The 27,552-nt window shown below is 34.8% G+C and overlaps 1 protein-coding gene across 1 annotated transcript in view; it reads left to right on the top strand.

Annotated features, from left to right (window-relative positions):
* Window positions 1-18,584: 18,584 nt before the first annotated feature.
* LOC148943460 (F-box only protein 22-like) overlaps window positions 18,585-27,552 on the top strand; it is a 31,020-nt gene continuing 22,052 nt past the window's right edge. Inside the window, exon 1 of the mRNA XM_089100902.1 lies at window positions 18,585-19,093. Within this exon, the coding sequence (XP_088957028.1) occupies window positions 18,954-19,093 (140 nt within the window). The 5' untranslated portion in view covers window positions 18,585-18,953. The remainder of the gene's footprint in view (window positions 19,094-27,552) is intronic.

Here is a 27,552-nt window from a genome sequence, read left to right as displayed (position 1 = left end):
TCGAGTAAAATTTTGTCTTCTATTCAATTGAATCTGCACAATCTTTTCACATTCCTCTGATCGAAGACATAATTAATTATTTTGCGTCAAAATTCTAGGCTTTCACCATTTCGATTTTGATGACTATTTAAAAGAAAATAAAGTATAGGATGTTCACCACCAGTATTTCTCAGTAATTTACCATGTTAAGGAATTTGTTGAGCAGACGTGGACATCAAAAGATTTTCACTCATTTTCCTAGATAGCGGCAAAACCTGTGATTTGTTACCAAGTGGTGTCGTCCAGTTGGCTGGGTATAAAAAGGAAAGGGACTTGTAAGTCTTCCAATAAAAAATAGTATTTTTTTATATTGGCGACATTCTGGAAGAATTTGTTTGAAAATTAACCTATGGTTATTACCTGAGTTCAACTGAGTACTCCTTCGATATACCCACTCTTTTATCTCTCTCAAACTAGACACGCGAAGAAAAACCCGTTTTTACGGGATGATTCAATACACCGCTGTAGAGAAATACAATGTAGCGTATACGATATTTAAAGTGTTGTTTTTTGGGGGGAAAGGTACCTAGGTTAGGTTATTAATTTAATATACGCTATGCTTTGCCGCCCCCCTAATGTGCAAACATATAGTCCAAATTTTTTTTTAACTATTATATAGTCATCCTATTTTATTTTATTTCATCAGCATTAACCAAACTAGCAGTATATAAAAAAGTGGGTATATCGAAGGATTTTTTTTTGTTTTTGTGACCTCTTGTTCAGCAACACTTGGGGTTTAGGGAACAAAGAAATGAGGTCAAGGTATGGGGCAGTAGCAATTCCTGGTTCTTAGTATTTTTAAAGCTTCAGGTTTAATAGGAAATGCTTGTTTAAATTCATTAATTGCCACAAGGTTGCCCACAAAGGGGGCGTAGCAAGGGGGCTAGGCCTCTGGAAAATCAGGGACTAAATACTAATTTTGAGAAAAGCAAAGAAAAGACAGCAGAACAGGGGAAAACCATTGAAGCATAACAGCAAATTGAAAAAAAGTGTTAACCTATTTCGGTCTTATTTTGAAAACAATAGATACATCAAATGAACTGGCTTTTTATGCTGATTCCACACATATAATATTTATTAAGTTCAATGTCACCAACCAATATTTACAATCCTTACAAAATTTGCTTTATTTTCGAAAATGGGGGAAAACAACCCCAAATAGTCAACGAGTCTTATTGAAAATCAGATTCAGCAAAATGGAGAGCCCAACTGTAGAGTTTTCAGGCTCCCATCTATAAAAATGTGTAATTTTTAAAAATTTGACATTTTACTTTTTTTTGCCAGGAGAAAGATCACGAATGCGTGTTGAGTCTTTTCCCCTTTTATTCCTCCCAGAGGTGATTGTATTGAACCAATAATCCTAGAAAATTGGGGAAAATGCTCATTTCAACTGAGATGAAAAGTTCTTGTGCACTTTTTAGGTAACCGAAGAAATTAGAGGCCAAGTAAGCACCCTCCCGCACTAATTTTCTCTAGGTTCGTTTGATCAAAATTTTGAGATAGCTATTTTGTCCAGTGTAGTTGAAAGGTCCAATAACTATGTTTTAATAGATGAAATAATCCCCCCTGACCCAGAGCCCCCGGAGGAAGGGCCACAAGTTATGAAATTCGTACTGTGTTTACATGTAGTATTTTTTATTGGGAAGTGTACCGAAATTTTTCAGGGGGGAGGGGATTTTCTGGGGATAGGTTTCTACAAAGAAAATTTTACATGGAGGAAATTTCCCAGAACTCACAAACAAAATTCGTTTAATTTGTCTTACTTTCATGTTGGTGAACCCATTTTACCTGTGGAGATGCGCTGTGGAAATTTTCCCGGGGGAATTTTCAGCGGGGTTGGAATTTTCTGGGAAATTTTTGCGTGGTGGGATTTCCTTCGGGAAAAATCGTCACTGGGAAAATTTTCCGTCGGAGAGCTTCCATTAGGGGCAATTTCTGGGAAATGTTTCTACACAAGGGGAGTTCCACCATAGATCTTTCTTTTAATTTTAAATCAATTGACTGTCTCAGAATTTTCACTCGACAGCTTTCTCGTCACTTTGCTGTTACACAGTCTTTTTTACTACTGAAAAAATGCACTAAAGGCACTCACCTTATTCTGCCGACTTCAAATATAAAAAGTACATTAAGTTTGGTATTACTCACAAAAGGCTAAGAAAAATTTTTGGATTTTCGAAATAAGGGGAAAACAACCCCAAAAAGTCAAAGAATCTTAAAGCAAATTACAATATCAGCGTATCAGAGAACCCTATTGTAGAGGCTTTAAGCTCCTATCTGCAAAAATGTGGAATTTTGTTAGAAGTAGACCCAGCCTACTTGAACTTAAAAAAAACCTTGGATCTGTTACCAAACCAAGATGACTAGGAATTTTATTAATTTTACATCTGGAAGGCCTAAGTTGCAGAAACTAATCCACATAATCTATAAAGTTATATATTAAGAATGTTTAACTTCGAGTATGTAATTTATAATAATAAAAACAACAAAGAGAAAAATCTCAACGAAAAAAAAAAACAACAAACGAGACTGCGGCCAGTGGAGAGAAAAGAAAAGAAAAATGCAAAACAGCGCGGATATTTTGCCTGTATCACGAACAAGGCGTCTTCAGCACGAAACACAGAAGAAGAACAAGATAAAATAAAAAAAACAAGTTAAAACTAAAAAAACAATAAAACCACCACCACCAAAAAAAAAAATTATACAATTGGCGCAAACTGATCCACGTGGGGAAAAGATGCTATTATGGAGTTACTTTAGTGAGAACACTGAGGAAAAATAAAAAAATGGAAATTACTTTAACTATTCTGTTGCAAAATAATCCTTTTATTGGCTATTATTGAAGCAATTCGTATATAACTTATAATAAGTTATATACAAATAATATAGTATAATTGTATATGAAATACAGGCTAATATTATTTGTAAAATATCCAAAACGTACTTAAATTTTAACTGCCTTTTTAGTGTAAAGATTCGATAAAAAAAAATAAGAGTCTTAGCAATTGTCTTTCTTTGTACAAAACGATTAAAACTGTCCTTACAAGCAGTTTATAGTGATTATCTCAAGGGAGTTTCACACTACGTAAGTAATTACCTATGCTAGGCGTTTAAGTCCTCTTAAGCTAGGTATGACCTTAAAATAATTCCTTTTAAGCTAGGGTAAGGATAGAATCTATAAATCTATTATAATCATCGATTTAAATTGTCCCGATCATCGTATAAGAAAACTATTAAAAGACAAAAATGGAGCATGGAGAATCAAGTTCTGATCAAATATGAACTGACTTTCTGGAAAAACCTAATTAATTCATCTTGAAAATACATTACTTGCTCGTTTTGTTGATGCTATACTGACTATTCTATAAGGTTACTTGAAATTCTAAGCAGAACTCGAATCTGTTTGGTACTGCCTATGTTACACACAAATTTTGCTCCGAACGATCACATACCGTAACTTGAAGTCATAAATTAAGCGGCTTTACCAACGGCTTTCTAAGTGAAATTATTAAGTTATTCTACGTTAAGTATAGCCTTTCTCGCTTAAATAAGTCCTTTCACACTAGGCTAAAATCAGAATCCATAATAATCGTCTAAAATCACCATAATTATCATCAAGCGAACTATTTAAAAATCAATATTGTGAACGGATATAAATATCCAAGGCTTGATCAAGCGTGAAAAGTATCCTAGGAAAGGCTAATTAACTAATTTATGAAATATTTTAATTGGTCATTTAGAACTTACATTTTTTTGATGCTGTAGTGACTTTTCCCTGAGGCAGCGGTAGTTTCTAGTTAGAACTAGAGTCTATTGGGCAATGCATTTGTTATAGAAAAATTTGGCTCCATAAGATCATATAACATAACTTAAAGTCTTAAGTTAAGCAGCTTTATGGAACCTAAGTGATTTCCAAGATAGTGGTTAAATTACGTTAAGTTAAGGTTAAATTACATTACTTTAAAATGTATTAATTTATTTTCAAAGTATTTTAATTGATCATCCATAAATTTGATTTTGTTGCTGCTGTAGTAACTTATCCCTAAGCAAAGGTAAATTTCTAGTTAGAACTAGGGTAAAATTCTACTTTAGCTACTTTTGAATATCTTAGAAAGGGGTTATGTTAAGAAAATGAAACTTTCAGGGATGAGTCTACAGGCTAAAGTATGTCCCAGGAAGGTAATTTGAAATACCTACCTCCACTCCTTCTCCCTTTAGAGGGTCCTGACCTTTGATGACCTTTAAAAACCTGTGGGTTATATAAGTGAAACCTTGCAAAATAGATCTTCTGTTTAAATGAAGCATAACAAAATTGTTTTCAGCTTCACAACTTTGCTCAATCCCAATTTATAAGGTTTTAAAGATATGCAAATACATTTCCTAAATTTTGGAATTAAAACATTGATATGGCTTAAAATGCTGCTCAAATAACTAAAATTGCATTTTCAGAGCTAAAGCCAGAGAGAAAGACACTGATAACTGAAAATTAAGGTAAAATGTTGTTTTGTCAAAATTTCAATGGGTATAGACCTATCATGTAGGCAAATTTCAGGACCCTCTAGGGGAGAAGGAGTGGAGGTAGGTACTTCAAAATACCTTCCCAGGACATTCTTTGGCCTGTAGACCCATACCTGAAAGTTTCATTTTCCTAACCTAAACCCATTCCAAGATGGCCAAAAGTAGCTAAAGTAGAATTTTACCGCCGTCTTAACTCAAAAGTTAACTTTGTGATGACTATGGCACGATCTGGGTATGACAGATTGCTAAAGATTGCCCTTTTCGGCCAACCATCTAGGGCTAAACAGAAAGCAAGTTGTCCATGGTCAGGGTGGGAGAATGTCAGAAAAAATGATTTAAGGGAAATGGGAACTCCCAAGGAGGATATAAAGAGTGGGCTTTGAATTGATTGGGATGGAGGAGGAGCCTGCTTATCTGTGGTGGCCTCAGACGGCTTAGTGCTCTATGATGTCAAATACTGATGCTGAAGATTTTGAAAGCAACATGCTTGCCTCTGAATATGGGGTTGCAAAGTCTGTTCTGTCCAACTTGGCTTGTACAGACCTTATGAAAGCTTCCTCTGTCTGCAAACTTTGGCATGATGTTGCTGAACACCTGTTCTTAAAAAGAACTAGCCTTCATTGGGATTTCTGTTTTGGAATTAAGAGTAATGGAGAAGTTAAAATTGACGATTTCTTAGATAACTTTAGCTGTAATATTGTTAGTAGACCAAAATTCTGTATATGCATCACCAATGCCAGAGACATTGTAGGCCTAAGAAGAATACATGACCCTAGGAAGCATGTGACTGAAGAGCAGAAAAGAGGCCAGAAGTGGAGTACAACACCAACTAGTATTAGGAAAACTAATTGTAAGTCTATATTTTAAGTAAAGTAAAAGCAATTATAAAATTCTAGTTTAGCTTATTTTTTGCTATCCTGGAAAGGGATTAAGCTAAGAAAATGAAACTTTCAGTACCTAATGAATCCAGGGCCAAAAACACTGTGGGAAGGTTTTGCAAGTTTCCATGCTAACAGTCTTCTGGGAAAATTTTTACCAAATCATATTATTGACTTACAGATAGGCCTAAAGTAAACATACCACTTGATGCCTTGGATAAAGTTCTACGAAATCATATTATTGAGTTAGGACAAAAGTGAATACACCATTCAATGCCTTTTTTTATGCTGATTACGAATATAATAATTATTTCTATAGGAAATGAATTTCAGCCCCCCCCCATATATGCCAATTCCGGGTTTGGTTCGGTATAGCCTATATAGGGGGGGGGGGGCTGAAATTCATTTCCAATAAAAATGCTTATTATATTCGTAATCAGCATAAAAAAAAGCATTGAATGGTATATTCACTTTATTCCTAACTCAATAATACGATTTTGTATAACTTTACCGATAACTTTTTTTACGCTCTTTCCAAATATAATAATCATTTTTGTTGGAAATGAATTTTACCCCCCCCCCTTATTTATACCAATTCAGGGTAGGCCTATATATTTGCACATTCGGGGGGGGGGGGTAAATCTTATTTCTTATTTAAATGAGGGGTAAGTTTAAACTTCCCCCACCCCCCGAATGTGTAAATATATACCCTGAATTGGTATATATAGGGGTGGGGGCTAAAATTCATTTCCAACAAAAACAATTATTATATTTGTAAAGAGCATAAAAAAAAGGCATTGAGTTGTATATTCACTTTAGTTGTAACTCAATAATATGATTCGGTAAAAATTTACTGTCTTCTGATTTCTAAGTCTTAGAAATTTGCCTACTTGACATGTCTATACCTATTGGAATGTTGACAAAACAATATTTTACTTTAATTTTCAGGTATTACTTTCTTTTTCTCTTGTTTTAGTTCTGAAAATGCAATTCCTGTTATTTGAGTAGAGTTTTAAAATATTTTGATGTATAGAAGAATTTTAAGATTTTTGGTGTTTTTGGATAAATTCAGGAAATGTTTTTTCAGATCTTTGAAACCTTGTAAATTGGGATTGAGCAAAGTTGTGAAGCTGAAAAAAGTTTTCTTTTACTTCATTTAAGCAGATGATCTGTATTGCAAGGTTTTACTTTCATAACACAAATATTTTGAAGGTCATCAAAGGTCACTGCTGTCAAGAGAGAGAAGAAGTAGAGATAGATACTTCAAAATACATTCCTGGACATACTTTATTCTGTAGATCCATCCCTGAAAGATTTATTTTCCTAACCTAATCCCTTTCCAAGATAGCAAAAAGTAGCTAAGCTAGAATTTTACCAAAGTAATTCTAAAAGAGCACTTAAACAATTCAGTTAAGTTTTGTTGCCATATGTTTAGATCTATCTTTACAATGACAGCACTTATACAGAATTCATATGTCTAATTAATTATCACTTTTTAAAAGAAAGTAATACCAGAACTAAATCCAATCCAAAATAGTGGCGTCCATGAAATCCAAATAGTGGCGTTATAGGGAAATATTTCCTAAATGCTTGTGATGCAAAGTTATCTCTGCTGGAAACAAACTCTCCAAAAACTGCAGAAGCATGAAACATGAAACATATGGATTTCTCTTCAGCCAGTCCTGCATCTTTTAGCTGAAATAGAATACGTTCATTGCTATTAGTAGCAAGAGATCTAGAGAGAAGAAGAAATAGAGGAACAGAAAAGGAGAGGAAGAGGAAGAAAAATAGATTGGAAAAAATGCAGATCAATTCTTTTGTTAAAATCAAATAGAAATAAACCCTTACATTAAACTAGTTTTCTTGAATCCCATAAAAACATTTCTAAGAACTGGGGAAGGCGGTGGAGGGGGGGGAGGCGTGTGGTGAGAAGGAGCAAGAATTGTGAAATATTTTCATTCGAATCAAATAAAAAAATATTGTTATTACAACAAGCTCACAATTTTAAGATTACGTTAGAGGTAAATTATTCTAAATTATAACCGTTCCAAAATATCTTATTCTGCTTCCTCTAAAAACTCATCGCAGTAACAAACCGCCTGAAACCTATATAGCTACGCACGCTATTCCTCCATTCCAATCTTAAAAGCCTCACTCTTTACAACCTCCCAGGAAGTTTTCATTTCCCTTAAATAGTTTTTTTCGACATCCTCCCACCAAAACCGAAAACCACCTGCTTCTCCTTTAGCCATAGAACTGATAGAAGGTTGGCCAAAAGCAACCATCTTTGGCAATTTGTCATTCTTCACCCAAGGAACGTGCCCTAGGTATCTCAAGTTTTCTCTCATTATGGCTCTAGAAAACGGGATTGAACCACACTTTTCGTAAAGTCTACTGTTTGAAATACAGTCAGTCAGTCGGGTACCCAAAACAGTCTGAAAGCAATTTCTCGGGAAAAAAAATGATTTTAGTGATTTTTGTTCGTTTCAAGCTAGATTTGCATATTCAATTTATGTTTCACTCGTTTTAAGATTTGTTTATTCAATTATATTAGTACCTGTGTATGTTTTTTTGTTTATAATTGTTTATTTAATTTCTGTTCGTTCTGGGTTTCATTTATTCTTTAATAGTAATTTCTGGTCGTTTTGAGTTTGAGTTATTGTATATTTTAATTTCTTCTGATCTTAAGTTTAATATTGCCTTTACTTTACCTTGAAAATTTTTTTTTGTTAAATTTTATTTTTTTTAAATTAAATTTTGCTCGTTTTTGATTGCCAAAGTTTCAAATTTTCAAAATAATTTTCTATATCAAAAGAAATTCCAAAACAAAACTATATGTGTTTTGAAACAGTCTTGGTAAGAAATAATAAAATTAAATTGAATATTTGATATGTAATGATATTAACTGCTGAAAGCCCATCAGCTCCAGATTTTATTTCACTACAATTTTCAATGTTGTAGCAAGTACAAAAAAAATAAATGGGTAATATAATTTGTTTTAGTAAAGCGCCAAAAACGCAGTAGAATTTATTCTTTTATCGTTAGGAAAATGGTCAGTAGCCAAACTCTTGTTTACAGTGCAAATTATACGGGTCTCGAACAATCTTGAAAAGAGCTAATAAAACTAAATTGAGTCCCCATGATTTTTTAATAGAATATCGTCTGGGCCTTGGAGAGGGCCAGGGGTCAGATCCAGGACTTTTGGAATAAAATATCGTTAATAAGTTTTTTTGGGGGGAGGGAGGGGGTAAATGGAGGAAGGGCAAGGAGTCAGCTCCCATAATTTTTGGATTAAAATATTACTAATAAAGTTTGCTTTTTTTTGGAGGGGGGCCATAAAGGGAAGGCCAAAGGTCATTTCCCAGGATTATTGGAATAAAATGTCGTTCATATGTCGTTTTTTTTTTGGGGGGGGGGGGTAGGGCCATGGAGGGAGGGCATGAGGTCAGTTCCCATAATTTTAGAATAAATATCTTTAATAAGTTGTTTCTTTTTTTGGGGGGGGGATAAGTCGGGCCATGAAGAAAGCGCCAGGGGTCGGCTCCTATGATTTTTGAAATAAAAAACCGCTAATAAGTTGTTTTTGTGGGGGGGGGGGAGTCGGGCCATGATGGGACGTTTGGCTCCCATATTTTTGGAATAAAATATCATTAAAAAGTTGTTTTTATTATTTATTATTGAGGTGAGGAAGGCATGGATGGAGGACTAGAGGTCAGCTCCCATGATTTATCATTGATAAGTTCTTTCGAGAGGGGGGGGGGCATTTAGGGTCAGGGATGAGCTCCCATATGTTTTGGAATAAAATATCATTATTAAGTTGTTGTTTTCTTCAGGGGGCGGGGTCCATTGAGGGCCAGGGTTGAGTTCCAATAATTTTTGGAATAAAACATAGTCAATAAGCATTTTTTAGGGGGGGGGCATGGAGGGGTGACAGGAGTCCACTCCCTTAATTTTTGGAATAAAATAACGTAAAAAAGATTTTTTTTAGCGGGGGTGGGGGTTGGGCTTATCTGATCTTTGAACTATTTTAGAAACCCACAAATAAAACCTTATACGTCCCCAGAGCATAACTTACAACCCTTACCACAAGGTTCTTGGGGATTGTGGCGACCCCGGAGTTTTTGATATTTAATTTTTAACTTGTTTTAACAAAATTGCTATTGCAAAAATTCGATCAGACGGATCTGGGGAAAGAGGGCAGAGGGAGGGATGACAGTTTTGTGACGTCTGAATGTTTTTGATAGAACCAATTATTATTACTAATAAAAAAAGAAAGCTTTTTCGTCAAAGTAAAGAGTGAAGTTAAACAAACAAAAAAAAACTTAAACGAACAAAAATTATTGCTTCTCCAAATGCACAAGATATATTTACAAAATTAGCTTAAATAAGCTGCAATAGTTTCAAATACCTATATAATTCTATAGTTTTTTTTTCCAATTTTGCTCTTTTTTAATATATTTTAAATAATGCCTATTCTAGGCATTTTATAATGCCTATTCTACTTTCCTTAGATTCCTCTTATTTTTGTATGATATGTCACTCAAATACTTCTTGTACAAGCCCCTCCTTTTTTCTATTAGACTTAAAGCATTTTCTTTAGCATAATTATCAACCAGGGGTTGATCATTCTATAAGATATTACTTTCTTTTTGCATGTAAAAGACAATAAAAAAATATGAAAACGAAAAGAAAGTAATGTAAAACAATATTTCTCCACAAAATAAGTTTTTCAAAGAAAATTAAAGAATTCCATTCAGCAAAAAATGGACAGAAATAAAATAATCTACCAAGCGTAAAACAACCACAAATCATCATTACTAAATTAATAAAACCCAAGAAAAATGGAAATTACTAGAAATAACTGAGTCAAACTCTTATCGAGCATAAATTAACATGAGTAGGGCTTAAAACCCCCATGACATCTCAAGACCAGAACAGGATTTGTCCTTTACTGAAAATAAAATACAAAGGAATGTACATTATCTGTTTATTATACATATGCTGATATTTATTCCTTAAAGTCTTAACAATTTTCGATTTATTAAAGCTGAAAAATTTTTTTAATGCAAAGTTCAAATTACAGTACGGTCTTTAGAAACCTTGGGGGTTGTCAACAAACGGATCGCACATCTTGTTAATTTTGAGCCTCATCAAACAGTTCATGGTAACGAGTAAGGAGCGACCCGGCTCAATGGTAACCAAAACTCTAAAAAACGGAATTTTGATACCAATAGATACATCAAAAGAATCAGATTTTAATTCTGATTTCAAATATATAAGTTTCATCAATTTTAATCTTACCCATCAAAAGTTACGCACCTGAGAAAATTTGGCTTATTTTCGAAAAAAGGGGGAAATGTCCCCTAAAAGTCATAGAACCTTAATGAAAATCACACCATCATATTCAGCGTAACAGAGAACCCTACTGTAGGTTTCAAGCTCCTATCTGCAAAAATGTGGAATTTGTATTTTTTGCCAGAAGAAAGATCACGGATGCGTGTTTATTATTATTTTTTTTCCCAGGGGTGATCGTATCGACCCAGTGGTCCTAGAATATCGTGGGAGGGCTCATTGGAACGGAAATTAAAAGTTCTAGTGCCCTCTTTAAGTGACTAAAAAAATGAAGGGCAACTAGGCCCCCTCCCATGCTCATTTTTTTCCCAAAGTCACCTGATCAAAATTTTAAGATGGCTATTTTGTTCAGTATGGTCGAAAATATTATAACTATGTCTTTTAGGATGACTTAATCCCTCAAAGCCCCCAGGGGGAGGGCTGAAAGTTATGAACTTTACCCAATGTTAACATATGGTATTGGTTATTGGGGAGTATACAGACGTTTTCAGGGGGAATTTTTTCTGGTAGGGGGGGTGGGGTGGGTCGGGGGTTATGTGGGAGGATCTTTTCGTGAAGGAAGTTTTCATGGGGGAAGGGACATTTCTATGAAGGGGGCGCCGGATTTAAAATTAAAGCCAAAATAAAAGCTGCATTAACTAAAAAACGATCAGAAATTAAATAAGAAAAACAAGTTTTTTAAACTGAAAGTAAGGAGCGACATTAAAACTTAAAACGAACAGAAATTATTCCGTATATGAAAGGGGCTGTCCCCTCCTCAACGCCTCGCTCTTTACGCTAAAGTTTTTCATTGTTTAAAAAAAATAGTCGTGAGAAAGTCAAACTTTATCGTAAAGAGCGAGGCGTTGTGGAGGGGACAGCCCGTTTCATATACGGAATAATTTCTGTTCGTTTTAAGTTTTAATGTCGCTCCTTACTTTCAGTTTAAAAAAACTTGTTTTTTTTTAAATTTAATATAGGACTAAAGCCATCTGACCTTAATCCAGTTACAATCTTCAGCAATAAGCGAGTATTGATCAACCATATTATTGTAAGTATCTTAATGATTTATATTTCGTTTTATAACTGCTTGTTTGTTTTAACAGTTTTATTTTAACTCTTGCATAAAAGAGACTTCTAATTAGTTGTTAAATAAAGGTCCCCAATAGCCTATGGAACAAGATTTGTTTCCTTCTTAGGTTACCTCGGTCTGGAACTTTAATTAAGGGGTTTTCACAGCCTTAACTGTTAAGCAAATCAGCATAAAAAAAGTAATATAAAACCAAAGCAACTGAGAATTCAAACAACTACATTTCTTCGACATTTATTGTCAGTGATAAGTGCCATTTGGTCTCTCCATATCAAAATTTAGAATATACTTGATTTCCAGGCCCAATAAAATTCCTTAAAATTTTTAGATTGGTCCCTTAAATAGTTAATTTATACCCTTAGCCGTCCCTGAAATATTACAGATATGCTCTTTTTACAACCTGAATGCACATAGTATTTTATCATTTATTTCAACGTTCTCCCAAAGTTTCGAATTGTTACGACTAGCCATTCATGGGATATTGCAATTCACCCTTTTGATAAGGTGTATGTACATAGTTATTTATACTTAGCGTAACATATCTCTCAAATCGGATGGTTAGTTGCCCTCCGATCCCTTTTGAATCTTAAAAAAGGAACTAGAACTATCAATTTCCAACCAAATGAACTCCCTCTGAAGTTTATACAACCATCCCTTCAATAAAAACTTTATCGGCCCCCGGGGGATAACTTACAACAGCTGTCCCCAGGCTCGGGAGAGGGGGGGGGGTTCAATCCCGGAGTTTTTTTTTTAATCTGATATATGAACTATTTTTAACAAAATGATTCTGTCAAAATTTTGATTGGATGCGTTTGGGGTAAAAAGGGCGTGGGAGGGGTAGGGTTAGTTGCCCTCCGATCTCGTTTGACTCTTAAAAGTGAACTAGAACTTTCAATTTCCAATCAAATGAGCCCCCTCTGAAGTTTATACGAACACCCCTTCCACGTATCTTTTGACACTAAACCTGTTAATTTTTCAGTCTGTTGTCTTAAGAGACTAATCAGGAACTGTTAAATCTGTTTCTAGTTATTTACCGCAAGAAAAGGCCAGAAGTATCTTCTTCTTGTAAATGAGCATTGTCAAAACTATTGTTTTAGAAAGTCTACACAGTTTTGTCTAACTGCTAGGAGATCAAGTTGTAACTTCCACGGACAGTTTTGCTGGGAGGTAGGTTTTGACTTCAAATTTTGCTGTTTTTTGGGGGAGGGGCAGTTTTCTGGGGAGATGTATCTACAAATCTAAGGATTGTCTGAGTGTAAAAACTTGAAACTTCCAGGAATTGTTTAACAGGATGTTAAACTAATCAAAACGACACTATGTGCATCCAGGTTGACAAAAGTAGGTATCTGAAAAATCTCAGGAACGGCTAGCATTATTGATTAGAAAATTTCCTGGAATGTTTGGTTAAATCAAAAGACAAAACTTATATTCAGGTTGTCAGAAGTGCACATCTGTAATATCAAAGGAGCAGCTAAGGGTATTCGGTTTAATCTTCCAGGGTTTCTTTTGGAGAAAGTTAAAATAAACCAAAATTCATAATCAGCATCCGAGTTGTCAAAAAAGTGTATCTGAGATATATCAAGAATGGCTAATGGTATTAATTTAAACTCCCAAGGGACGTTGAGGGGGATGTAAAAGTTAATCAAAAGGCATTGTATGCATCCAGGTTGTCAAAAGAGCGTATCTGTAATATATCAGGAGCAATTAGGGATATTCTGTTGAAATTTGCAGAAAATGTTGACAGGATGTTGATCTAAATCAATACATTATGCGCATCCACCCTGTCAAGAAGGCGTATCTGCGAAACTCAGGTAACAGTTAAAGGGTATTAATTGAAATTTCAAAAAATATTGAGGGGAAATTTTGAATAAAATCCAAAGACGCTAAGGTTCAGAAAAGATCCCATTTGAATATCTCACGCACGGCCAAGAGTATTAAGTTGACCCTTTCAGGAAAAGTTGAGAGAGTTGTTACACTAAGTAAAAATAATTATGTACATATATGTTATCAAAAAGGTGAACTGCAATATCCCTTAAATGGCTAGTCCTAACAATTTGAAATTTACGGAGAACGTTGAACAAAATCATAAAATACTATGTGCATTCAGGTTGTAAAAAGAGCGTATCTGTAATATTTCCGGGACGGCTAAGGGTATAAATTAACTATTTAAGGGACTCATCTAAAAATTTTGAGGAAACCAACTGGCACTTATTGCTGACAACAAATGTCGAAGAAATGTAGTTGTTTGAATTCTCAGTTACTTTGGTTTTTAATATTAATTTGTTTTATGCTCATGGGCTTAACATTTAAGGCTGTGAAAACCCCTTAATTAAAGCTCCAGAGCCCAGGTAACCTAAGAAGGAAACAAATCTTGTTGCATAGGTTATGAGCCTCTTTTTGTATTTTAATCAGTTATAAAACGCAATATAATCCATTACGATATTTACAATAATATGGTTGATGAATACTCGCGTATTCATCAACCATATTAATTTCCCCCTTGTATCCCTGGCCATGGAGCCTTTCGAGGGGGATTAGGAGTGTTGTGGTTGAATTGTATGTATTCATTGGATTTTTCAATGTAGGCCTATTTTAATGTTTTTCTATTGATTTAGTGTTTGATTTAAACGGTATGTATTCCCCCTCTATTACAGGCCTAGGAGCCTTTGGGGGATTAGCGCAATGTATTTTCTTGTATGATTAATTGATTATGAATAAATCTTATCTTATTGTTGAATATTATAACAGGATTGAGGTCAGATGGCTTTAGCCCTATAGGAGGCTAAAAATTAATGAGATTTACAATCCCTTTCTCGACAACCCCCAAGGTTTCTAAAGACCGTACTGTAATTTGAACTTTACCTAAAAAAAATAACTTTCAACTTTAATAAATGGAAAATTATTAAGACCTTAAGGAATAAATATCAGCATATGTATATTAAACAGACAATGTACATTCATTTGTATATTATTTTCAGTTAAGTAAAATTTCTGTTCTGGTCTTGAGATGTCATGGGGGTTTTAAGCCCTACTCATGTTAATTTATGCTCGATTTGAGTTTGACTCAGCTATTTATTGTAATTTTTATTTGTCTTGGGTTTTATTTATTTAGTGATGATGATTTGTGGTTGTTTTACGCTTGACAGATTATTTGATTTTACCTCTGCCCATTTTTGGTTTAATGGAGTTTTAATTTCCTTTGAAAAAATTATTGTGTGAAAAAAATATTATTTTACATGGTTGTCTTTTCGTTTTTATATTTTTATTGTCTTTTTCATAGAAAAAGAAAGTAATATCTTATAGAATGATCAACCCCTGGCGCAACTACGTAGGCAATATTCAACTTCATTAATTATACTAAAGAAAATGCTTTAAGTCTAATCAAACAGTTACTGGTAACGAACTGTAAGTATGGAGCGACCCAGCTCAATAGTAACCGAAACTCCATCGGTATAGCCTCCATCGGTAAATGTCTCTAATTGGGATTGGTCTCCCACTTGGCTGGTCAATATTTATAGCATTTTTTGCTATTTCATCAACCTGATGATTACCACTTATGCCAGAGTGACTAGGAATATACTGAAAGTATGTTTTTATACCACTTGAAGCAAGATTATCAATAATACTGTGACAATGATAAGTGTCAATGTCCAACTTATATTGAGGAGCTGATAGAAAATCCACAAATATATGCTTATTCATTCTAAACTGTAATGCAGTTCAGGCCATGATCAGGCCATCAACTACAGAAAACAAAAATTATTGCAGAATTGGCAAAAATCTACATCCCAGATGATATGCTCATTCAAGCAAAAAAAGATCTTGCTTTACTTTTAAGAAAGCTGAACATTGATACACAGTCATATGAAGAATAAATCAACAACACAACATTTATCAATACTCCAATGGAATGTAAGATCACTCACAGAAAATAAGCTAAATGAACTAATATCATTTATGAATAATAATTCCATTAATATTGCTTGCCTCCAGGAAACTCATTTAACCCAAAATCAACAAATTAAGTCTCTGGGATACAGCCAGTAGCTCTGTAGCCCACAGAGTGAAGCAAAAGGGAAGAAGCTGCAATCTATGATGTCAAATACTGATGCTGAAGATTTTGAAAGCAACATGCTTGCCTCTGAATATGGGGTTGCTAACTTTAGCTGTAATATTGTTAGTAGACCAAAATTCTGTATATGCATCACCAATGCCAGAGACATTGTAGGCCTAAGAAGAATACGTGACCCCAGGAAGAATGTGACTGGAGAGCAGAAAAGAGGCCAGAAGTGGAGTACAACACCAACTAGTATTAGGAGAACTAATTGTAAGTCTATATTTTAAGTAAAGTAAAAATTCTAGTTTAGCTTATTTTTGGCTATCCTGGAAAGGGGTTAAGCTAAGAAAATGAAACTTTCAGTACCTAATGAATCCAGGGCCAAAAACACTCTGGGAAGGTATTGCCAAGTTTCCATGCTAACAGGCTTCTGGGAAAATTTTTACCAAATCATATTATTGACTTACAGATAGGCCTAAAGTAAACATACCACTTGATGCCTTGGTAAAGTTTTACAAAATCATATTATTGAGTTTGAGTGGTTAAGGTGATCGATGTCTTTTGTTTAACTTTAAAACCATTTAGGTCAAAATAGACATTTCGTTGCTACAGCCGTTCGGACCTTGTCGCACCCAAAAATCCTTAATAGCTACCGAAGATCAACGACTCGCATCTTTTTTGCATAACTTATCAAAATGCCGAAGTGAAAATGAATCTTTATGATTGGTTCTTTACTTTTCAACTAAGATAGGTAGCGGTATCGATAATCGACATAAAATTTCGCTCTGTTGACATTCTCATGACGATTTTTTTCTGCCATCTCTTCAAATTGAACTAGCACTCAACTTAATTTATTGTTAGCGTTAATGTAAAAGCTGGAAATTCTTGCAGAACTCATGCAGGTGACAGACCGCTAGGTAGCAGAACAAAGAAGGACGAATTTCACAGGTTTTTGGCACTTTTTTCACAGGTTTTGAAAATTCATAGTTGCAACCCTGTATATTGGCTAATTTTCTAGAGGGACACTAAAAGTGTCCTTTTTCCTTATTTGGACACTTTTGTCCCTAAGAGTTTTGGCAACCCTGCTGACGTCCCCTGGGCTCTGGGCTGCCAAATGGACACTTTTAGTGTCTTTTGGACACTTTTTCATCCTGAGGGACACCGGAACACTATTGGGTAAAAAAAAGGCAGCTTATTGAAAAAAAGGACACTTTTTGGACATTTTTCCAAATTAATGACGCAAAACAAATTACTTTCATGAAAAAATGTCACTGATCACCAAATGAGTGTTAAGACTTATATTTACTTATTTTTTAAGTTCTGTATTGCATTTTCCTGGGTTGCTTGCTCTTCCCTGAAGCAAACTTTCTGAAAACGGTTCTGTCTCTATTGGGTTTGTCAGTACACAATTAACAATATACTCTGCCCAAGGGTACGATAACGTGATCAAACGGTCAAAGGGGCCATTTTAAGAACACAGGTACCCGTCCTGGGTTACCATGACTAAAAAGTCAAAGATTATATAGTATAAAAAAATCTTACTGTATTCAATCACGTATATAACAGAACTCAAACGGAACTAAAATCACACTTCTAATTTTCCCCCAGGTCGCTCAACCGCATGCCTGCGGTGGGTGGTAGGTGGATTTTTCCAGCCAATCCGAATGCTTACCAATTACTGCCCTACTTCAAATGAATCGGCTTTATTCCCCTTCTTTCACCCCCCCCCGACAATTTGGAACAAACCTCTTCTCTGAAAGTAGCTTTTTAGCTATGGTGAATAATCCCTAACTGCGCAATTAAAGCCTAGTGGTTTGTTTAATAAACTAAACAATTAAAGCAGGAAAGAAAAAACAGCACAGCCAAACTTAAGGGAAAATTACTTATTATCATTGGGGAGACAGAGAATAATTAATGGACCAAAAGAAAAGTACCTGGGAAAAGATTTTATCTGTAACAAACTATGACCAAAGGTCCCAACACGGGACGATAATTTATAGTTTCAATAATATAGTTAATCTTATATGAAGGTAGAGGTGTCAAATAAACCGTATAATGATAGCTACCACCAGCGGACGTAGTTATTGGGGTTCATTATAAAAATTACTTAGATTTCTGCAAATGAGATCCAGTAGAGTATCTTGTCGTTGGGAAATAAACTATTTGCTTTAATTCTGCCATTTTATGTACGTTTATGATTTCAGCATTTAGAGTTGAAAATGAAGGGAAATGAAAATCAGAATTCGGAACTTCTTTTTCTATTGTTTTTCTTATTTTAATCTTTGACAGTGACTGTGACGGAACATTAGCCAGGGCAATTTTGGGAAATCCGTTCTGCTTTATTTTGGTTGGCGTTGCACGTGCTGGTGATCTCAGAATTGTAGCTAAATGATATTTTTTTAGGTCGTGGATCTTTTTCTAATAAATACATTAACCTCATTCTTATGAATACATTAACATTTGGATGAAATAATGTCTTGTATAGGGGAACACTGATTTATACTTTATACTGGAAAAGGAAGAACATAAATGCAGCCCTGGAGTTGTGAGAGAACCATTTAAAGCCTTTTTTGTCAACAGACCTTTCCAAATCAATCAAGTCCATTTCTGCAGCCATTAATTGTGTCAGCTTAGACTACTGAGTCAGGGAGAGAATTCCAATTGTCCAAAATGTTTGCTCTGATGTTATTCTTCTATTTTCTTATTTCTTAATGTTACTCTTTGTTTCTGATACTCTTTCTATTAAATCTGATGTTACTCTTTTATTTTCATTCTCTTGTTTTTCTTTGATTCCCCTCCTCCCTTTTTTGTATCCTATCAGTTCATTTGTCCGCAAAGAAAGCATATCTTCATTTCGAACTACGTTTTCTACATCTCAATCCAGAAATGAGATTTTCAATTCAAAAATTTTTCTTCATGGAACATCTTCTCCTAGGCTCGTTTTGAGGAAATCAAGAAAGAAGTTTCCGCCTACATCAAGAAGATCGGTTACAACCCAGCATCCGTTGCCTTCGTCCCAATTTCTGGTTGGCACCGAGAATACATGTTGGAGCCATCTGACAGACTTCCATGGTACAATGGGTGGGCCATTGAGCGCAAAGAAGGCAAGTCTGACAGCAACACTCTCCTAAATGCTCTTGATGCCATCCAGCCACCCAGCCGCACAACTGAAAAACCCTTCGGGTGAGTTTAAATTGATAATGGCCGTCGCTTGTCTCTTGGAACCGATCTGAAACTTTTCAACCACTTTCAGAGAATGCATTGTTTCCATTTTCAGAGTACTTCCATTTATCCATCGAGTAGGAATATGACCTAAAATCTTAATCAATGTGGTATGCTAGAACTATCAAATTCATCTTTTTCTTCTATTTTACGGCTGACGTTTGTCATCGAGTGGGTCAACTTCAAGGACCCACCTACTGCTGGTGGCAAAGTCACCAAGGCCGCTGAGAATGCTGGAAAGAAGAACTGAATGGCCGTTCCCTGCTGGCACGTTCCGCTTAAATTCTCGTGGCGTCTAGCCGTGTGCATAGGGCTATTGTTACACTGCTGTTATAGAAAAAAAGGAGTTTCGCAGAGAAGCTGTGTTGCGGCTTAATTTTATTTATAGCCGCTAGCGAATGTTTCTGTTTTATATTTTGTAATTTCAGCTGTGATTTTTTGTCAAACGCTGGTCGCCAGTTTCTATCGAGTATAACTCAAGCGAGTTTATTTCAACCGGCCTTGTCTTCTCACTTTTTTAGTTCTCGAAAACGTCATTTTTGCTCAGGGCTACTTCTAAATGTTCAGAAAACGGCAAGATAGAGCAGCTGTTAAATTATTAAACAAAATTTACATAAATAAAATTGATAGTCTATGTACTGACCACTTTGCTATAGTCTGCTCCCTAAATGAACCTGCTGAAACTTTATCTCATACCTCCAAATATATAAACACTAAAGCAAATTGGTGTATGTTCCAAAATAAGCTAAATGATGAAATTACAAGTTTCACCCAAAGTTCATGCATTTGCTGAAGCCTTGACATCTTTACTAATAAATACAGCTAATCATGCTATCCCCAGGACAACACCTAAGAAAACATTCCCTAAACAAATTCCTAAAGCATGGTGGACAAATGAGTGCCTAAATAAATAGAGGATAAAAAAAGGCAGCTAGGACAGAATTCATAAAAAAACCATCACCTACTACATATTTAAAAAAATTACAATCAGAATCTAATCTAAAAAGGACTATAATAAATGCTAAATATAACTACTGGAATAATTTTGCAAATAATCTCTCCAGAGAAACACATGAGCCAATTATACATAAAGTCATAAGCCACATCTGTGGGAAAAAGACTTCCCCCAACCCGCTCCTGTATGAGCTTATACATAATAATACCCATTATGACAATGATAATGAAAAAGCTAACCTATTTGCAATTCTCTTTGTTAATAAGCTAACATCAAATAATCAAAGCAAACTGTCCACATTTCCTATGAACCCAGGTTACCAACCACGCCCAGGATCCGAGTACATAGCTAATCCATTTGCAATCCAGGAATTGAATAATACAATACATCAAATTAGGACCAAAACTAGCGGCAGCTATGACAATATACACCCTACATGGATAAAGAATCTCACACCTTCATACAAACAAGAACTGCTAAATTGTTATAATCACGCTTGGGCATCTTCTAGGTTCCCCAATATATGGAAATATTCGTCCCTCCTACCAATCCTAAAGAAAAATAAACCAAAAGATAACCCTGAGCCTTATAGGCCCATAATGATTACTCCTGTGATGGGGAAAATAATGGAGAAAATGATCTATCAAAGACTCCTCTGGTTTGTTGAAAAAAATAATATGATCCCTCACACTCAAACTGGATTCAGGAAACACCACTCCTCAACAGATGTTTTCATTCTGCTAACAAATGCAATAAATGAATCTTTCTCAAAAATAATGTCCTAGTTGCAGCTTTCCTAGATTTTGAAGGGGCATATGACAATGTGAACCACCAAATCCTCTTAAACAAACTTGCAAACCTTGGAGAATCCCCTAAGCTAGTATCTTTTATTAAATCCTTCATAGAAGTGCGAAGTTTCATCATTTGTGTTGGTTCAGCCTCTTCACCCCAAAAGACAACAACCAAAGGCCTACCCCAGGGAGCAGTCCTCAGTTGCCTCCTATTTGTCCTATATCTCTGGGACATGAACCTACCCCACAAAAATCTACAATATACTGATGATCTGGTGCTATGGTCATCTGGCAACACCTTTCAGATAGCACAGTCAAATCTGCAAAAGTCACTTTTCCAGTTTGAAAAATTCTCTCAACATTCAGATTTACCCATTGCACCCACCAAGTCAAAAATAATCCAATTTCACCGGAAGCGAAACCATGTTAATGCAAAACTAACTCTAATTAAAACAACTATTCCAGAAAATAATCATATTAATTACTTAGGTCTCATGCTTGACCAAAAACTTAATTTCCACCTCCACATTTCAAACACAATAAAAAAATGCTGTGGAAAAACAATTATACTAAAAAGACTTCTTTCCACACCCTGGGGCTGTAAGGAGAAAACCTTACTCCAGTTTTATAAATCACATATAAGACCCCATATTGACTATGGGCTCATCGTCTATGGTGCATGTGCAAAGACCCAGATGCAGAAAATTGAAACAACACAAAATGATATAATATATCTCATGTTTGGTCTTAGGAAACCCACAAGCACCAAGTTTCTGCTTATGGAGAGTGGATTAGCAACAATAAGGGAGAGACGTAGGTTTCTCTTGATAAAACATCTTACAAAAATCGAATCAAATAAGGTCACACACATTACATAATTGATTAAGAAATCCAGCCATGTATACAGTCATTTCAGATAAGTATGCCAATATTCAGAAGAAGTTCAACAGACCAGCAAAGTCTATTGCACGCCCGTTCCCCCGATCTCCCCCATAGAATTGAGCCGATACCCGACGCAAACATGAATTCGTAGCGAGGACTACAGATTTATCTCTCATTGCTGGTTTCCACAAAAAAATTGCAGAACTTAATACAATTACTTATAAAAATCACTTCCAAATATTTATTGATGGGTCAAAAGTGAATGAGAAGGTTGCAAGTGGTGCTTTCCTTCCTCACCTGAAAATTGCAATGGCCGAGAGATTATATAATAATTTATCTATAATGTCTGCTGAGTTAAATGCCATAATCACGGAATTAGAACACCTTAAGGAAAACCAACCTTTGATTGCAAATTCAAATAATATTATCATATATTCAGACCCTCTATCAAACCTTGAGTTGCTGGCCTCAGATCCTCAATATAAGTTGGACATTGACAATCATCATTGTCTCAGTATCATTAATAATCTTGCTTCAAATGGCATAAAAACTTATTTTCAGTACATTCCTAGCCACTCTGGCATAAGTGGTAATCATCAGGTTGATGAAATAGCAAAAAATGCTATAAATATTGACCAGCCAAGTGGGAGACCAATCCCAATTAGAGATTATTTACCGATGGAGGCTATCAGACATTAATTTTAATAAGATTAATCCTATCCTTTCCCCCTTTCCCAATAAGTATTTTTCTAAAATTTATCATAGAATTCGTTCTGGAACAAATGGACTAAATTTTCTTGCATTCTCATATAAATTTTCTAATTCAAGTGGTTCAATTCCCCTGTCCCCTCTTTGCAGGCATTGTAATATGAATAATGAAACAATTGACCATTGCCTATTTGAATGTAATATGCTGACGTCTGCACAACATACCTTTCTTTTTAAACTGTTAAAAGTTTCAAACACCACAAAATCCCACTATCAGCCAAGAGCCTAGCCAACTGTACCTGCACACAGATCACAGAAATTGATATCTATCTTCTTATATTTGAACTCCTTGAGTCATAAGATCTACTGAAAGATATCTGATAATATTTAATATATAAGATACCACCAAGACAGTAGCTATTTAGCCCACAGAGTGAAGCGAAAAGAAAAGGGCTAAATAGTACCAACTGAATAGCCCACCTGCAGTAAATTAGAAGAAGAAGAAAGAAGAACTGGTCATTTTTCAGCAGCTGCAATCTATGATGTCAAATACTGATGCTGGAGATTTTGAAAGCAACATGCTTGCCTCTGAATATGGGGTTGCAAAGTCTGTTCTGTCCAACTTGGCTTGTACAGACCTTATGAAAGCTTCCTCTGTCTGCAAACTTTGGCATGATGTTGCTGAACACCTGTTCTTAAAAAGAACTAGCATTCATTGGGATTTCTGTTTTGGAATTAAGAGTAATGGAGAAATTAAAATTGACAATTTCTTGGATAACTTTAGCTGTAATATTGTTAGTAGACCAAAATTCTGTATATGCATCACCAATGCCAGAGACATTGTAGGCCTAAGAAGAATACGTGACCCTAGGAAGAATGTGACTGGAGAGCAGAAAAGAGGCCAGAAGTGGAGTACAACACCAACTAGTAATAGGAAAACTAATTGTAAGTCTATATTTTAAGTAAAGTAAAAATTCTAGTTTAGCTTATTTTTTGCTATCCTGGAAAGGGGTTAAGCTAAGAAAATGAAACTTTCAGTACCTAATGAATCCAGGGCCAAAAATACTCTGGGAAGGTATTGCCAAGTTTCCATGCTAACAGTCTTCTGGGAAAATTTTTACCAAATCATATTATTGACTTACAGATAGCCTAGGCCTAAAGTAAACATACCACTTGATGCCTTGGTAAAGTTCTACAAAGTCATATTATTGAGTTAGGACAAAAGTGAATACACTACTCAATGCCTTTTTGGTAAAATTCTACTTTAGTTACTTTTGGCTATCTTGGAAAGGGGTTGAGTTAGGAAAATGAAACTTTCAGGGATGGATGTACATGCTAAGGTTTGTCCCGGGAAGGTACTTTGAAGTACCTACCTCCACTCATCCCCCCCCTCTATATAATGGTAAATTTCTGCACATTACTAGTTGTTTTTAACTCATATTTCATCCTATATTACTATCATAAATATAAATCACTGCTTACCTTACACAACTTCTGCTTTTAACCTTGTTCATTAAAATATATTCCAAAATCCTATTTAAATCCTAAGCCATTTAATTTTCAACCCATGCCGAATTTCTTTATGGTATATGAAACCAGGTTTGTTGTGAAGTCACACTTTCCTTATCAGAAACCCTTACCCTTAAGGGTAGCAGGCACATGCCAAACAACTCTGTTGATAAGACCATTTAAACTGTATTAATTAGAGAAAGGATTTGAAAACATCATAATCGACTTCAGAGGACATGTTATATCACGGGAATATGTTTTTGAAATCCCCCTTCCCCCCAAACTCAAAATTTTCCAAAATTCTATTTAAGATGCTTTTTAAATATTTCTAAAGCTCCAATAGATAGAGTGCTGTAAACATCGGAATCAACTTCAGAGGACACTCTATATCACTGGAAAAGGTTCTTGAAATCCCCCTTCCCCCCCAACTCAAAATTTTCAAAAATTCTACTTTAGAAGCTTTTTAAATCTTACTAAATAAAGAATACTTAGAGTGCTACAAACATCATAATCAACTTCATATGACACGTTATATCACTGGAAGATGTTTTTAGAATCACCCTCCCACCCAAACTCAAAATTTTCAAAAATTATACTATAGAAGCTTTTTAAATATTTCTAAAGCACTAATAGATAGAGTGCTAAAAACATCAGAATCGACTTCAGAGGACACGTTATATCACGGGAAGAGTTTCTTAAAAAATCCCCCTTCCCCCAAAACTCAAATTTTCCAAAATTAGACTTTAGAAGCTTTTTAAATATCTAAAAAGCAATAATAGATAGAGTGCTAAAAACATCAGAATCAACTTCAGAGGACACTTTATATCACGGGAAGAGGTTTTGAAAATCCCCCTTCCCCCCAAACTAAAAAATTTCCAAAATTTTACTTTAGAAGCTTTTTTAAATATTTCTAAAGCACTAATAGATAGAGCGCTACAAGTTTCAGAATCGACTTCAGAGGACACGTTATATCACGGGAAGAGGGTTTTAAAAACCTCTTCCCGTCATATAACGTGTCCTCTGAAGTCGATTCTGATGTTTTTAGTGCTCTATGTCTTTATGTTTAGAAATATTTAAAAATCTCCTAAAGTATAAAGTGAGAAAATCTTTAGTTTTGGGGGACGTAAAAATCCAAAAACCTCTGTCTGTAACGATAAGGGGCCTCTAAAATTAATTCTTATGTTTTTATGTCCTTATCTATACTTAATTTAGATATATTTAAATATATTCTGCAGTAGACATTTAGAACATTTTTATTTTGGCGAGAAAGGGGATTTCAAAAACATCTTCCCATAACATAATTTGTCCTCTAAAGTTGATTCTGATATTTGTAGCGCTCTATGTCTTAGCACTTTAGAAATATTTAAAAAAGCTTCTAAAGTAAAAATTTGGAAAATTTTGAGTTTGGGGGGAAGGGGGATTTTAAAAACCTCTTCCCGTGATATAACGTGTTCTCTGAAGTCGATTCTGATTTTTTTAGCACTATCTATTAGTGCTTTAGAAATCTTTAAAAAGCTTTTAAAATAAAATTTTGGAAAATTTTGAGTTAGGGGGGAAGGGGGATTTTAAAACACTCTTCTCCTGATATAATGTGTCCTCTGATGTTGATTCTGAAACTTGTAGCGCTCTATCTATTAATGCTTTAGAAATATTTAAAAAAGCTTCTAAAGTAGAATTTTGGAAAATTTTGAGTTTGGGGGGAAGGGGGATTTTAAAAACATCTTCACATAATATAACGTGTTATATGGAGTTGAGTACGCTATTCTCATAACTATATATTTGAATGATTTTTAAAATTTTAAAGACAAATAGTGGATTATATTTTAAAATTTGTGTGAGTGGGGTATGGGTTGTTTTAAAAAACCTCTTCCCGTGATATAACGTGTCCTCTATCGTTGAGTCTTTTTTTTGTAGACCTCTTTGTATAAGCAATTTAGTAATAAAATAAATGATTCTAAAGTAGAATTTTGGAAAATTTTGAGTTTGGGGGGAAGGAGGATTTTAAAAACATTTTCCCGTGATATAACGTGTCCTCTGAAGTCGATTCTGATGTTTTTAGCACCCTATCTATTAGCTCTTTAGAAATATTTAAAAAGTTTCTTCAGTAGAATTTTGCGAAAATTTTGAGTTTGAGGGGACAGTGGATTTTAAAAACATCTTACCGTGATATAACGTTTCCTCTGAAGTCGATTCTGGTGTTTTCAAATCCTTTCCCTAAGTAATACAGTTTACATGGTCTTATCAACAGAGTTGTTTGGTGTGGGCCTGCTACCCTCAAAGGTAAGGGTTTCTGATAAGGAAAGTTTGACATCACAACAAACCTGGTTTCATATACCATAAAGAAAGTCGGCATGGGTTGAAAATTAAATGGCTTAGGATTTAAATTGGATTTTGGAATATATTTTAATGAACAAGGTTAAAAGCAGAAGTTGTGTAAGGTAAGCAGTGATTTATATTTATGATAGTAATATAGGATGAAATATGAGTTAAAAACAACTAGTAATGTGCAGTAATTTACCATTATATAGAGGGGGGATGAGTGGAGGTAGGTACTTCAAAGTACCTTCCCGGGACAAACCTTAGCATGTACATCCATCCCTGAAAGTTTCATTTTCCTAACCCAACCCCTTTCCGAGATAGCCAAAAGTAACTAAAGTAGAATTTTACCGCCTTTTTTTTATGCTGATTACGAATATACCACTTGATGCCTTGGATAAAGTTCTACGAAATCATATTATTGAGTTAGGACAAAAGTGAATACACCATTCAATGCCTTTTTTTATGCTGATTACGAATATAATAATTATTTCTATCGGAAATGAATTCCAGCCCCCCCCCCTATGTATGCCAATTCAGGGGTAGATTAGGTATAGGCTATTTAGGGGGGGGGGGGTGAAATTCATTTCCAATAGAAATGCTTATTATATTTGTAATCAGCATAAAAAAGGCATTGAATGGTGTATTCACTTTATTCCTAACTCAATAATATGATTTAGTAGAACTTTACCAATGCCTTTTTTATGCTCTCCAAGTATAATAATTATTTTTGTTGGAAATTAATTTTACCCCCACCCCTATTTGTACCAATTCAGGGTATATATTTGCACATTAGGGGGGTGGAGGTTTTCTTCATTTCTTATGTAAATGAGAGGCAAGTTTCAACTTTCCCCCACCTCTCTACTGTGCGATATATAGGATACCCTTAATTGGTATATATAGGGGTGGGGGCTAAAATTTAATCCCGACAAAAATTATTATTATATTTGTAAAGAGCATAAAAAAAAGGCATTGAGTGGTATATTCACTTTTATTTGTAAGTCAATAATATGATTTGGTAAAAATTTACTGTCTTCTGATTTCTAAGTCTTAGAAATTTGCCTACTTGACATGTCTATACCTATTGGAATGTTGACAAAACAATATTTTACTTTAATTTTCAGGTATTACTTTCTTTTTCTCTTGTTTTAGTTCTGAAAATGCAATTCCTGTTATTTGAGTAGAGTTTTAAAATATTTTGATGTATAGAAGAATTTTAAGATTTTTGGTGTTTTTGGATAAATTTAGGAAATGTTTTT

This window comes from Artemia sp. Qi Xiang Cuo, chromosome 15, assembly GCF_049724085.1.
Source record: "Artemia sp. Qi Xiang Cuo chromosome 15, ASM4972408v1, whole genome shotgun sequence".
In the NCBI taxonomy this organism is placed as follows: Eukaryota; Metazoa; Arthropoda; class Branchiopoda; order Anostraca; family Artemiidae; genus Artemia; species Artemia sp. Qi Xiang Cuo.
This window is presented reverse-complemented; position numbering and strand designations above follow the sequence as displayed.